The sequence below is a fragment of the Copidosoma floridanum genome, unplaced genomic scaffold, assembly GCF_036245765.1.
Source record: "Copidosoma floridanum isolate Cflo_tuat_1 unplaced genomic scaffold, Cflo_Japanese_pri ptg000004l, whole genome shotgun sequence".
Lineage (NCBI taxonomy): Eukaryota > Metazoa > Arthropoda > Insecta > Hymenoptera > Encyrtidae > Copidosoma > Copidosoma floridanum.
The window spans coordinates 38,796,190-38,811,174 of record NW_028321881.1 but is presented as its reverse complement, the minus strand read 5'-3'; the positions used below and the strand labels follow the sequence as shown (position 1 = coordinate 38,811,174).

Here is a 14,985-nt window from a genome sequence, read left to right as displayed (position 1 = left end):
ATACGAAATATTTTGGCCATGTTCCACTCTGGCAAAGAGTTGTGTTGTAATAGAAGGAGTGCCATGTGGTCGATTTTATAAACTAGCCGCACTTCAACAACCCGATCGGAAATTTAATTAGGCTGCCTTGGTAGTTAAAGGAGGCCTAGGTAAGCTGCCTCGGTAGGTCCAAGGTAGGTTTTGTTACGGTGGAATTGGAGGGACTAGGTAGGAAGCCTAGCTAGGTATCTTCCATCTCACTCTTTCTTATACTGCAGCTACAATATACACCGTGGATCGAAAATGAGTGAGGAAAACTATACTACGCGATAAAGCTCGTCAAGACTGATAAAAAAGCTCTTTACAAAATTTTGATTTTATGCGCATTCTCCGAGGTATTGACAAATTAACATGAATAATTTCGGCTAATCACAGAGCGCTTGGCGTCGGGGGTCGGGGGGCGGGCTCTCAGTGCCGGTAGTGTAATTGACTCTTGATGGAGGGTGCGGTGGTGGGGAGGTGCCTACAGGGGAAACGAAGGTTGGTACGATGCGAATGACAGACATTTTGGAGCAGTGTGTGTAAGATAATTAACTGACATGTTAAGGGTTCTCTGCATTTTAATTGAATAGTTTGAAAATTTTTTTTGTAAAATGAGTGAGACAGTGAAACGATCCTTGTCATTAGGTAAGGAAAAGGTCAAGAGATATCGTGCTTTAAATCGTGCAATTGCAAAGGAAGAAGAAAAAGAAATACATGGCTCCAATATTCGTGCAAATTACGATGCCGTTGACGATAAAAGTTGGGTGGATAAAAAAATTTGTTCCGAACCCTTGATTAATTCTCAGACTATCAAAGAGTGTGATGATACACAAGAAGATTTTATGCCTGATGACTCAATTACTAAAATATTTGGTTATTTTTGTTATGCTGACTTGTACAGTTGTTATTTAATTTCAGAAAAATCACTGGTTCTTCATCATTAATTTTAATATAGATTTACTCCACAATTTGACCATGATTATGGAAAGATTAAGACACAAAGATGTTATTAAACTATATACAGTGGAAAGGCCCAAGCCAGGGAAAAAGCTCTTTAAAGAGACACATTTTTACACTATACTGGAAGATACAATGTGAAGCTATATTTTAGGCTTAAATTGTATTTGAATTAACATTTTAATTGTATGTTATTTTTTCAGTTTTGCTACTGATCATATATAACAGTCAACTGCCTTCTGAAAAACACATTAGTGAGAAGGATATCCTGAACACTCTGGGAATTGTTTTTCTTTATTCAAAGGACTGGTCAGGAGGTCGAATGGTTAGATATAGTAAAGAGGGTCAAAATGAAAATGCTGAGGACTGAAACATTTAAAATATTCTCACATTTTCATTAAACTGATACTGTTTTTTCTCTACTGTATTTTTTTACATTGTAAAAATAATTTATTTTTTTAATAAAACAGTTACCATTCTTGTAAAACATTTAACTATTTTTTATTGTTCTAATCTAAGAATTTATTTCTTGAAGTACAGTATATTAAGCACACCTAGTGAGCGAGGTTAAGGAGCAGAGTAGAACATATATACTTTAAGCACTTTCGATGGGAGTATGCAGAAAATACTCTAGAGAGGTTGTCTAGGTAGGGCCAAACTAAGCCCCGTTACATCACGCCATCTGCCTCTATACTTTTACCTCGCTAGGACCTAGCTAGGCTAGCTTCTCCCTATCAAAAACTTCAATGCTGAATCAACGTTGATTCCATGAATGACGGAACACTGAAATCAGTCGTAATTTACATTGTTGATTCAACACTGATTCAACGTTGAATCAGCGTTGATTCAGCGTTGATCAAAACGTTAAAATTAAATTTAGAAAAGTTACAAAGTAGTATAATAACATTTGGAGCAGATATATTGACGAATATGGAGGTACTATCCGTAAGGTAACACCAAAACAGGGGGGTTCAGTTATTTGATGTTAAACTGTATTGAATACGCATTATATTTACGTATACGCATTATTTAATAAGTACGGCAACACAGCGAACGCTGTGAAAAATGGGCTCAAAGCGGCGCTTAAGCATCTTCAAGAGCCAGAGGTGCTAAGAAAAGGCTGTCTTACTGAAGAAGATTTGTGTACCAACGCTTGGAAGTCGTCATTTGAATCCCTGCAGTGGAGGGAAAAAAGGCGAGATAATTTCCGATGGCATGTACAGAAAAGAACCCTGAACACCGCCTTAAAGGAAATAAAACGAAGTAAAAGAAACAGGAGCTTATCGGACAGCCCTGAGAAACGCCAGCAGACTATGTCTTCAAAGAAAACTAAAACAGGCAGTGGCAAACAAGAAGAAATTCCACTGAATGACAAAACAAGCCGGAAGAAAAAAGTGGACGCCACAACAACAGTACTAGTGAAGATGGCTGAAGGACAGACCTTTGCAACGGTGCTGAAGACTATGAAGGCGAACTTTGACCCTGATAAGGCTAAAGTGGCAGTCCAAAGTGTTGTCACTACAAAAAAAGGAGACATTCTTATTAAGGCCAAAGGTGTAGAGAATGCTACTGCATTCTCACAGCAAATTGAAAAGTCGATAGCCGGACAGGGTACTGTCAAAATGAGCGACAGAAAAGTGACATTAGAGGTCTGAGACCTGGATGCCATTGTAGAGGAAGATGAGGTCAAAGAGGCTTTCGCTAGGACTTTTGGACATCAGAGCCAGGAGCCAGAAGTTGCTCTCTTAAAGCCAAATGCCAGAGGACACAGGCTGGCTTTAATAAAGGTGGACGAAGCATCTGCCAGACAAGTAGAAAAGGAAGGCAGGTTACGAGTTGGCTTTGTTAGCTGCCGAATTCGAAGAAGAATTGAAGTAACAAGATGTTACAAATGCCTAGGATATGGACACGTCTCAGGCAACTGTGAGAACGAAAACAGATCCAAGCTTTGCTTCCGGTGTGGAAGCTCAAACCACCGGAAGAAAGAGTGTCCAGGCCCAGCACGGTTCTTCCTTTGCCCAACAACGAACAACAAGCACGAAGCAGGCAGCGGGAGCTGCCCTTTATTCAGAAGAGATCTGAAAGAGGTCAGGGATAAGGCCCAAGCAGGATCAAAATAAGGCAAAAAGGCCTTGAGTTGAAAGACAGGCTTATGTGGACCCACGCTGCGCTGGGTACTTTTTACCTATCAGCAAGGGAAAGCATTAAGCTTATAGTGGTGCTGGCTGAGTAGGCGGCCTACTATGAAGCGCTAGACAAGGTGCTGATCCTCAGGGACCCCGAGTCCTTTTCAGGACTCGAGAGCATCAGCACCTCTAGCAAATGGTGGCGAGTTAACTCGTTAATGCTGTGAGACGCGATGGTCTCCCTGGTGGCTCCACCCTGAAGTAATGCTAACGCGGTTCTGAGGTGGATCAAAAGCCACGCGGCATGGGGGGGGGGAGTTTTCGTGGGTATGGGTGGTCTCATAAAAAAAATCCACCGAGTCCCACACTACCGCTGTCCCTGTGGTTTGCCTCAATGCATTTCCCCTTCCTTCACAAAAAAAAAAAAATAAAATAAAAAAAAATAAAAAAAACTACTACTACTACTACTACTACTACTACTACTACTACTACTACTACTTCCCTGAAATATAGGGAACATAGGAGAGATAATTTCCGACGGTATGTTCAGAAAAAAAACCCTGGACACTGCTCTCAAGGAGATAGAACGAGTTAAAAGAAACAGGAGCCCATCAAACAGCCTTGAGCAACGCCAACAAGCTCTGCTCTCTAAGAAAAAGAGAACAGGCAGAGGCCAATAAGAAGAGATTTTCCTGAGTGACAGGAAAGGCCAGAAAAACAGAGTAGACGCGACGACAAAAGTATTAGTAAGGGTGGCTGGAGGGCACACCCTTGCTAATGTGCTCAAGTCAATGAAAGCGAGTTTTGATCCGGACAGGGCTGATGTTGCAGTCTAAAGTGTTGTCACTGCAAAAAAAAGAGACATGCTGATAAAAGCTAAGGGAGTTATAAGGATGCAATTGCATTCTCGCAGCAAGTCGAAAAGTCGGTAGCTGGACAAGGAACGGTGGTAGTAGACAGTAAAAAGGTGAAACTCAAGGTTCGAGACCTGGATGCTATGGTTGAAGTAAAGGAGGTTGAGGAGGCTTTTCTAGAACTTTTGAACAACAGAGTACAGAGTTAAAAATGACGTTTCTTAAACCTAATACAAGAGGATAAATGGCGCTAATTACAGTAGATGAACCCACAGCAAGACAAACGGAAAACTTAGGCAGACCAAGATTAGGCTTCGTAAGCTGCCAAATCTGAAGAAGAATCGCAGTAACAAGATGTTACAAATGCCTGAGATATAGACATATTTCAACAGAATGTAAAAAGCAGATAGATCAAAGCTGTACTTTCGGTGTGGAAGCTGCAACCACCGGAAAAAAATGTCCAGGCCCAGCACGGTGATTTCTTTGTCCAACGATGGACAACAAGCACGAAGCCTGCAGTGGAAGCCGCCCTATATTCAGGAAAGCGCTAGAAGAGGCCAGAAAAAAGGCCCAATCAGGGGGCATCTAAGGCAAGAAAGCCTTCAGTAGGAGTATACGTTTATGCGGACCTATGCTGCTCTAAGTACATGTGCTTTTCAGCCAGGGAAAGCATTAAAATGCAGCCTACGTCAGGAGAGCTAGAAACGGGTACTGGTCCCCAGGGACCCCGAGTCTTTTTTAGGACTTGAGAGGATTGGCACCTGTAGCAAATGGTGGCGAGCTTGCTCGCTAATGCTGTGAGACGCGATGGTCTTCCTGGTGGCTCCACCCTGAAGTAATGCTAAGGCGGTTCTGGAGTAGAACAAAGGCCACGTAGCATGGGGGGGAGTGTTTGAATTATTCTTTATTAGAACGTCGAGTAAATACAAGATTGGCAGATCAGCCGTAACAGATATTTTATAGTAGGCAGATCGACGTGGAGGTCTGGTTTGAGAGTCCCCAGCGAAGCAAGAGGTCGAGGCGTGCACACACGTTGGCTCCACTAGATCAAGCTGTACGCTCGCGCCGGCAGAGACCAAGCGAGCAGCAGCTCCCTCCTTTGAGCAGAAAGAGGGGAAGGGGAGGGCATGGGCGCGCAAGACAAATCTTGCACAACCCGCCCGCCTCGTTCCGTGAACGATCTTAGTCTCCGCCCGCCGTACCTGGGTCAAATTCGGCCACAGGGTCTTTGGAGGTGGCGTCGCCGACACTTGGCGATCGGACAGGCAGTAGAAAGAGCTTGCTGATGGGACGGGTGTATTCACTAGTGGCGGTCTGGATGGTGGCGGCGCGAACGAGCCCGTCGGGTCCGGAATGAACCGAGATGATGCGACCGAGCGGCCACGTGCCGCTAGACTAGAGGAGCGTGGTGTCCACCACGGCGACGACGTCATTAACCTGGAAATTACGACGTGGGACTTTCCACTTGGGTCGTTGTTGGAGCGTGTCCGAGTACTCGCGGCTTCAGCGGCTCCAGAACTGGTCTCGGATTCCCCGGACCAGCTTCCAGTGACTTAGGCGATCGAGCTTCTCGGGCGAGGTGCTGGCCTCAAGCACATAATTCAGCGGGCCACCGACGAGGAAGTGTCCAGGGGGTGAGGATGTCCAGATCATCTAAGCCTCCGGTGAATGGAGTGAGAGGGCGGCTATTGAGGACCGCCTCGATGCTTGCCAAAACGGTGGAAAACTCCTCGTAGGTGAGGTTGCGCAGTCCAAGGGCACGACAGAGATGATGTTTCATTGCTTTGACACCGGCCTCCCATAGTCCGCCGAAGTGGGGCGCCCGTGGAGAAATGAAGTAACACGTGACGCCTTGTTTAGCCAGTGAGCCAGCAACACGCTTCCACTTTATTTCGGCATCCTGGAGAGCCTCGCGCATTTCACGGTCTGCGGCGCGGAAGCAGGTGGCGTTATCATTCCAGATATCTAAGGGTCGACCGCACCTGGCGCAGAATCTTGTGAGCGCTCTAATGAATGACTCAGTGGAGAGATCATCAACAGGCTCAAGCTGTGACGCCTTGGTGGTCATGCAGACGAAGATCGCGACGTAGCCCTTGCTTGTGCGGATGCTTCGGCCCTTAGCAGATAAAATGTTGAATGGGCCAGCGTAGTCAACTCCAGTGCGAGAGAAAGCTCGAGCAGGAGTAACCCGTGCGGCCGGAAGAGGTGCCATGTGTTGAGTGGCAGGCTGCACCTGCAGTCGGGCGCAGACCACGCATCCCTGGAGAATGCTTTTGATTCGCCGCCGCCCGCCAACAATCCAGGCCTTGCGAGCCACATAGGCGCTGGTGACTCTGACTCCTCCGTGAAGAGCACGAGCATGAGCCCACTGGATAATGTGCCGAGCGAGGCTGCATCGGCTGTCGAGGATTGGCGTATGCTGCTCGTCTAAAGTGAGCGCAGAATGATGGAAACGACCGCCAACTCTAAGGACGTCATCGGAGAAGATCGGGTCTAGAGACAGCAGTGGATTTTTCGCAGGGACACGGCCGCCCTTTTGCAAGCTCGCAATCTCTAGGGCGAAGAATTGTCGCTGGCTAAGGCGGACGCAGGCGAGGTAGGCATCGCGCAGCTTAATCGTCGTCAGTAGGGCGAAAGGCGAGGGAGCGGGATCTCGACGTAGCCGACGACGGATCCAGCGACGCCGTCGAGAGTCCGATGACGGCTGGTTGTAACGGTCCGGAGGGGGTGCGGAGTCCCATTTGGGGCAAGCAGTGCGCAGTCAGCCGCAACGTCCAGGTTGAGTTTCGGGTTTGGAGCTGCAAACTTGCAATCGTTAGAGAGCGCATAAAGACAGCGCCTCTGACGCCAGAGATGCTCGTGACGGCTGGCTCGGGACTGGCACCAAGCTTTCGAGCAAGTGCAGTGGACGTGATTGAAATCTCCGAACAAGCGTCAACGAGTGCTCTTGCTGTGACTGTCCGCCCCCCGGGGCCCATGAGCTAAACCTTGAGCGTGGGCCAGACGGCTAGTCACAACGGTGAAGCAGCTGCCGCGTCGATCCCGTCCTTTGAGTCCGAGGTGAAGAGGCACTGCTTTGCCTCAGCTGGTGCTGGGTCGGGCGTGGCCCTGCGCTTGCGACCGCCATCATGGATGAGGCTGTGATGCCGCGCCTTGCAATATTGGCATACACCTTGGGAAGGGCAGACAGTTGCCATGTGACCCGGCTTCAGGCAGTTAAAGCACAGCTTGTGCTGAGTGACAAAATTCCTTCGCCCAAGCGCGTCCAGTTCCAGTAAACGGCTGCAGTGACCTACGTAGTGCGGCGCGTGGCAAGCAGGGCAGTCATCGTTGACACATCGTCTAGCGTACAGGATCGTTCGTCGATCGGGGAGGGCGCGAGGCTTCCATTAAAGTCAGTGAGCGGCCGCGCCTCCACAGAAAGCTGGACAAAGTGGCGAAGGAGGCCGCTTCCCCTTGTGCAGAGCTGGCTGCCTCCAACTTCTCGAGCTCGTCTTCCCAGGCTCTCCGAGTCGAGGGGTCCATGGCGGTCGAGGCTAAAGAGACCATCCACACATCCCAATGTTTCACCGGCTGATTGAGCGCTCGCAGTTGATCACGGTGCTTTTCTAAGGCATCGAGCAAGCCCTGCAGACCAGCAGCGGACTCCTCGCGCAGAGGCTTGAGTGTTTGGAGTGCCATGACGTGGTCCTGCACAAGGAGGCCGCGATGCTCGAACTACGAGACAAGAAGACTTCAGGCCGTGGAATAATTGGAGCCAACGAGCTGCAAGGTGTCCAGAACTGCTTTTGCCTCACCCTGCACGTTTACCTTTAGGTAGTAAAGCCTCTCGACGTCGGTGAGCCGAGCATCCTGGTGAATGAGCGTCTGGAACAGGTCGCGGAAAGACTGCCAATCCTCGCGACGGCCAGAAAAGAGCGGAATATTGATGCTCGACAGGCGAGGATCCGAGTGCCGTCCAGGGAGCGGTCCGGGGAGTGGTAACTGGCCACCACCTCCTGGCATGGTCGGGAACAGCCGACTCCTAGCGTCATACAGGCACGCCTTAGCGTCGAGGTAGTATCCCTCTGCGGACCTGTACAGGGCTCTCAAGGAGGCAACTTTGTCCACAGGTGCGCCCTGAATCATAACCTTATGATTGGCTTGAAAGTCATTCCAATAATCAGCGAGTAGCTCAAACCTGGCGTCGACGAGACCCATGCTCCATACTTCGACGCTCTTGGCGGATTGAGTGAATTCCGCGAGAACCTCTAGCAGGGCTTGCTGCGTTTCCAGCAACGAGGGCCAGCCTTCGTTATCCCTGTAAACTAGTCACGCGCTGAGCTCGACGCTTGTCTCTCAAACGGCGCCTTGTTACTTGTGGTGCAATCGTGCGTGCCAAATGAGTCCACGTAGAATATTGAGAAAAAGGGGGTGAGGAATCGCAAATGAATCTATCAACCCGACCAGCCGCGGGATGACGTGAACTAGTAAATCCCGCGGTTTAAACATGAAGCAGCCTGCAATCTGCAACCCAAAACCTCTCGACAGCCTCACTGACTGAGTAATCGCGGTCGCACGCAAGGTCCACGACGCGGACTGCACGGCAGTCGCGGTGGGGCGTCTCTCGCCTGTCACATCTTGTTAAGGCTATCATAACCTCAAATCGCTCTACCACGTGGCGCGGCTCTGCACGATTGCATCACTTGCAACAGAGGTCCAATGTCTCGATACGTTCTCGGACGTAGAGAATGTATTTTCGCATGATCGCATCTCACATCGTCCTACTTACATTGCTTCGCCTAGCACAGTAGTCCTGGCTGTCTTGGGCTCGATGATGTTCTGGTGGTTGTCTGTCCCAGTCACGCTATCCGGCTCGAAGGACCAATGTTTGAATTAATTTTTATTAGAACGTCGAGTAAATACAAGATTGGCAGATCAGCCGTAACAGATATTTTATAGTAGGCAGATCGACGTGGAGGTCTGGTTTGAGAGTCCCCAGCGAAGCAAGAGGTCGAGGCGTGCACACACGTTGGCTCCACTAGATCAAGCTGTACGCTCGCGCCGGCAGAGACCAAGCGAGCAGCAGCTCCCTCCTTTGAGCAGAAAGAGGGGAAGGGGAGGGCATGGGCGCGCAAGACAAATCTTGCACAGGGAGGTTAGTGGGTATGGGAGGTCTATTAAAAAAAGTCCACCGAGTCCCACACTACCACTGTCCCTGTGTTGTGCCTTAATGCATTTCCCCTCCCTCCGCAAAAAAAAATTACTACTACTACTGCTGCTACGGCTACTGCTACTGCTACTACTATCACTATCCATATTATGGTTACGAAGCGTACTTCTAGTGCAAACTCTTATGGCCAAACAACTAGCTTCAATTAAAAATTAACTCAAAATCTTTAAAATTAATGGCTGCATTGTGTACCAGTTAGTATAAATGCTAAAGGCTAAGCAACTGGCTATAATATAAATTTAATCAAAAATTAAAGTTAAATTATGTCAAGTTTATTTACTGAAAGCTTAATCCTAAATATAATAAATTACTAGTTATGCCATCTTCAACGCAACAGTAAAAATGTATAAAAAGGTACAATCAGACAACATAGAAAAATGCTGTTTTGGTCTACAAATTCAGTAAGAGAATTAATTTTTTTTAATTCCCAGCCTTGGCTACCATCCTCATAAGCAAATAAAAATTATATTTATCTGCGGTTCTTATGCTGTATAAAAATTCAGTCGTGCTGCAATTCAAATAAAAAATGAGCTTATTCAAATCATCGACTACTTTGAAAACATACTTGCACCATCAGCTCACGATAGAGTCTCTGGCACCAGATAAGCTTCTTACTATGGAATGCCCATTGTCTACAATAAGAGCTCCGTGAGACTTTTCTTAGAATGTATGTACGAAAATGCATGGCCGCTCTTAAATAGACACATGCAAGCTAAGCTTTTTCACGCGGTTAATGCACGTTGCATGTCTTGTTAAGTCAATAAGCACTGCAGGCTTTGTATTTTGAAGTTGTAAAGCTCTGTTTATTGAGATTCAGACTGTGATGTCCGCAGCGGTATCGTAAGTCGTTATTTGCGCGTGTGTATGGATGCTGTTTTTGTCGTCACTCTGAAAGGAGATACAAATTGTCGATTATTTGCCTTTTGTGAAAGTCCAGCTATCTAGAGGCTTGTTTTGTGAATTTGGATCTTTTTCAAATGTTAAAATAAAAATTACTTTCTTAGATCTTGCATTGTTGTTGTTTGAATTTTTTTCTATATGTATTTCATTATTTTCATTTTTATGTTTATTGTAACCAAACGATGACAACTTATTTTATTTGGCTCAAATAAAGTAGACTTCAAATTTTTTAGTTATAATTTATAAATTTAAACAAATTTGAAGCAACAATTATTTCCTATGAAAGTATGTTATGTTGTACATGAGTTTTTTCACAAACAACGGACTTTCCATGGATTAGGTAGAGTCGCGAGAGTGAGAGGACAGGGTCTGCAAGACTGAAAGATCTTACCTAACAGATAGGAGGCTCTAATAAAGTAACTTTAACTACAACTCGCACTTTTATTTATTCACTAATTGAAAAAGCCTAGTAAACACCTTGTCAAATGAAAAACTATTTATAGAAAATTGGTTTACAAACTTTTTCAAAAAAATAAAGATTAGTTTTCTGCTAAATTTCAAATAGAAATGTAAAAATATTTTCTATTTTGATACTTATAAGAAAAATGATGGATAATTGAAAATTTTTTAGAAACATTGTATTTATCATTATTAAGATTTATCTCGTTGATTAAAAATTTTTTTTCGTTGCAGTCACTTGCGCTTCACCACCACAAAGACCATGGATTCCCCTAAGCCGACCAAACAGAACTCGTCCAACCTGTGAGTACACAGTCAGATACTTTTATACAAATATATACACACGTAGGTCAATTGCTTATTTTACTTTCAAGAGTTGACAATAACAGTATGTAATGAATTTTGGAAACAGAAATTTTAGTAACGTATAATTAGAGTAGAATATTTTCTTAAGGTTGTTTTTTCGTCACACATTCGTGGGTGAAAGGTGAGGGGTCTCTATGCTGTAGCATAGGAAACTTTATTTTCTGACATCTGTTAAAAATAACGTGTGTGACCAAAAAAATTTTTTATTTGCACTCTAGTAAGGTTGTAATAATTAAAAATCAGAATCTCGTTAATAAACGTACAAAAAAAAAACAACAATTAATTTTTAGATACTTAAACTGTGTATAAAATAAGTTAATAAGCTATGGCGGTTCTAGAACACGGCGGTTTTAGAACAGCCCCCCTCTCCGTGGCGTGTACCCTTCTGCGGCGTGCCCCTGCTTCCCCTGCGGCCAATGGGCGAGTGGGTCCAGCAGTTTCCTTTTTTTGCGCGCGCCGCTTGAGTTTGTGCGTGCTACTTGCAGCGCTGTTCGAGTTGTGCGCAGTGCAATGCGCGTCTGCAGCGTTGATTTGCGCGCTGCTTAAATATGTAAAGTCTTGTGCAGCTTGCACACGCGATGGTTATATGCATTTTTTTAATGTAAGCGAGGGTGTTGCATCATAGTGTAGAATGTGAGGTGGAAGAAAAATAATTGTTAACATTGTTGTTTATTTGGAAATTCAAAGTGATCAGTGATCCGTTCGGGGCGAAATGTGAGAAAATAAATAAATACAAGTAAAGTGTATTTAAATTTTCTTGCGTTGATTTATTGATGCGCAACGTTTCGCTGACAATATGCGTCAGCCTCATCAGGCGCAGGTACGCGAGAATTCGTAAGTTTGGTTGACTTACTCGTCACCTGTCGTGCTGTCGACTCAAGACAGCAGTCGTAAGTCAACCAAACTTACGAATTCTCGCGTACCTGCGCCTGATGAGGCTGACGCATATTGTCAGCGAAACGTTGCGCATCAATAAATCAACGTAAGAAAATTTAAATACACTTTACTTGTATTTATTTATTTTCTCACATTTCGCCCCCAACGGATCATTGATCACTTTGAATTTCCAAATTCACCGGAGGGCACTGATAGATACTAACAAATAATTGTTGTTTATTTTTGATCAATCAGTTTATTTCAAAATAAAAAAATTTACATGTACAAAACTAGAATTGCAAAATGATTTGTTAAACACCTTATTCTTGAAATGCAATACATTTTCACAGCTCTTTATTGTTATCGTAGTTGTTGTCGTCGTCGTCATCAACATTAATCCATTCCATGTTAAAGTAAAACTTTTTCATTCGTTTGACGTTATGAAGAGCACACATGGATCTGTAGGCACCGTTGTGATAAGCACAAGTAGTAATTAATCTTGGAAGTTCAAATGGTAGATAGTCTGTCATATCAGTGACTTTAAAGCCAAATCTTTCAAGCCACTTTTGTTTCGGATCTCCAATAACAAGTATCTTCGTAGCATTTTCAAGATTCTCCCATATAATATTTCCTATTTCTGTTTACTCAATTTTTTCTGAGTCCCAGCTTAGCCCATGATAGTAAATTTCGAGGTATAAATTTTTATGTTTATACTTTGGTGGTAATTTTCGCCAGCTGATGGGTGCTTTAAATAGAAATACGTGTGCTTCTGCATTGATAGCACCGAGCGGAAGGATAGCCAATTCTTTGAGTACATAATCATTACCCGGTTTCTTGAAACCTTGCATGTCCACGAAATACTCCATTTTCATCGCTATTATGATATTTAGTTTTATTTTTTTAGCTTTTCATAACCTTTATTTCTAGGACAAGATCCTTTGTTGATTGAATACTTATCGACGAAGTTTTTCAACCAAGATTTCTTATTTTTATTATCATCGTTCTTAGTAGAAAGTTTTTGATACTTAACATTAGTTGTAAAATTGCTTGCACTCGGTTTATGCGACACATTGATTAAATAATCCTACATCTTTATCTTTTGATTTTTCCACAGATTTTATTTTTTCAACCTTCACATCTTTTTTCTCGTTTCTCTTCATAAATTTTTCCCACTTTCCTTGTCGTTGTTTATTTTCTGCTTCTTCTTTACTCCAACTGTTGCTCCGACCTTTATCCATGATGGTTGAGAATAAACTGATGCTCGTAGAACCTATGAACTAGCTATATGTAGCTTTACATGAGTTTCTTAACATCCCCACTCATTAGACTATACTGAACGATACGGTCATGTAAAGTTAAGCAATAAGCAGATGTATTGGCAGGAAAATTGTTATGCGACTCAAATTCTAGCCTTACATATACTGGAGCATTTTTTAATGACTCGTTTTGTTTCGAACAATCAAGGACGATTAAAGTTATTCGATTGAGAAAGTGATGTTTGCCTAATGAAGGCGTACAATCTTTGCCATAGTATGAATTTTGAAAATTAGCATACATATTATATAGCAATGCACACTGATTATGTGTTATATCGAGATTAAGATCACCATAAGGATAATATTGTGAATTTAAATAGAGATTTACATTTCTTATATTGCAGTGATCAAACATGCTAGCGCTTACGTTTTTCTGATTTTTTCGGTTTATTTGAAAGGCAAAAATAACATAACGTGGCTTTTCCAACTGATTTGATGTCTTAACTGTCCAAATATGTTTTGATGTGCTAGGTAAGAGGGGATACTCATATAATTCCCAAGTTCGAAAACTCATAGATACAAACTTATCTTTTTGTAGATAATTTAACAAACGAATTTTATGAGAATCTAACATTACCACATAGGGCATAAGCCACTCAAGCTTTAATATTACTATTTTAAAATCTTCCCAAGTTGCTGTGGCCGCAGGATCAGCAGGATTGGCATTAACTGCAGTTTGCAACATGGCATTTATATCGTTTCTTGCTCTTGTAAGTATAAGCTCATGTTTTACATTAACAACTATCTTACGATAGTCTTCAGCAAAACCCAAAATCATATTCAGTGGAAGCATGATATCAAAGTAGCCGTTATCATTAGTAAAATCATCAGCTTCTTCCCCAACACCAAGCCAACTGGCATTTATCATAAATTTTTGATCAGGATGAAGTGATAACCAATTTTTCATGAGGGTTGCTAATCCAACATTTTTGCACTTGTCGACCTCTATGACATTTATCTCATATCTTATTTCTTCAAATAAGTGGCAGATTGCGTTGTTTATAAAAGCAGTATTTGTTACTGCTGTATTTTCATCTGTTTTGACCAATCTTCCATAAACATGTAAAGAACTTCTGGATGGTAAAAGACACAAATCTTGATGTTGAATTGAAATTCGAATTTCATCGCTGTTACCATATGTTAAAGATGCATACGGCTGATGAGCATGAATCTCATAGTGCGCAATAGATTCATCAAATGCGACTGGAGACTGAATACTTAGAATCTCGTCCATTTTGTATACAGCAAAAGAGTATCCAATTTAGTTTCCACCAGGGCTTTTTATTTTTAGACCGAGACTTTTTATAAGCTGAATGTTTTGATGAGTTAGTTATTGACGTGTCAACCGTTTTCTCCGATGTCTCGATGCTTTGATGGACTTTTTTCTCTGACGTCTCAACAGTTTGAGAGCTCGTTGTTGATTGAGTGCTGGAGTGCATATTGAGCTGTCTATATGATTTGTCTAAGTATAAATGATACCCATTATGTAGAGGGTTTTATGTGCAACTTTATAGTTATGACTTCTCCACGAAAGTTGACTAAATCACCATCCTGATCTACAATGCGTAGTTTTATATGATAAATGATACGTCAAATGATCGGTAAATAAATTATTTGTGAAGGAACTTCAATAATCTTATATCCAGGTGGTACAGCGGGAAAAAATTTATGAATCGTGTATACTTTGTGACTGTTTATGTTAGCTCCACTTGTGATGTTAGATTCAACTCTTAATGCGTTTATCTTTCGAACAGCTACAGGTAAGTCTGAAATATGAGTGGTACTATTTTTTAGAACTCTTTAAGTGAAACCTAATAGACAGCCTATTGAATCTTTAGGTCTAAAATCAATAGTATGACTGCGCTTGATAACACTTCGAAGCGTATTATTATATGGCT

At 43.2% G+C, this 14,985-nt stretch overlaps 1 protein-coding gene across 1 annotated transcript in view; it reads left to right on the top strand.

Moving 5' to 3' along the window:
• twin (CCR4-NOT transcription complex subunit 6-like twin) overlaps positions 1 to 14,985 on the top strand; it is a 202,027-nt gene that overhangs the window by 72,525 nt on the left and 114,517 nt on the right. The window contains exon 3 of the mRNA XM_023391529.2: positions 10,764 to 10,832. Within this exon, the coding sequence (XP_023247297.2) occupies positions 10,764 to 10,832 (69 nt within the window). The remainder of the gene's footprint in view (positions 1 to 10,763; positions 10,833 to 14,985) is intronic.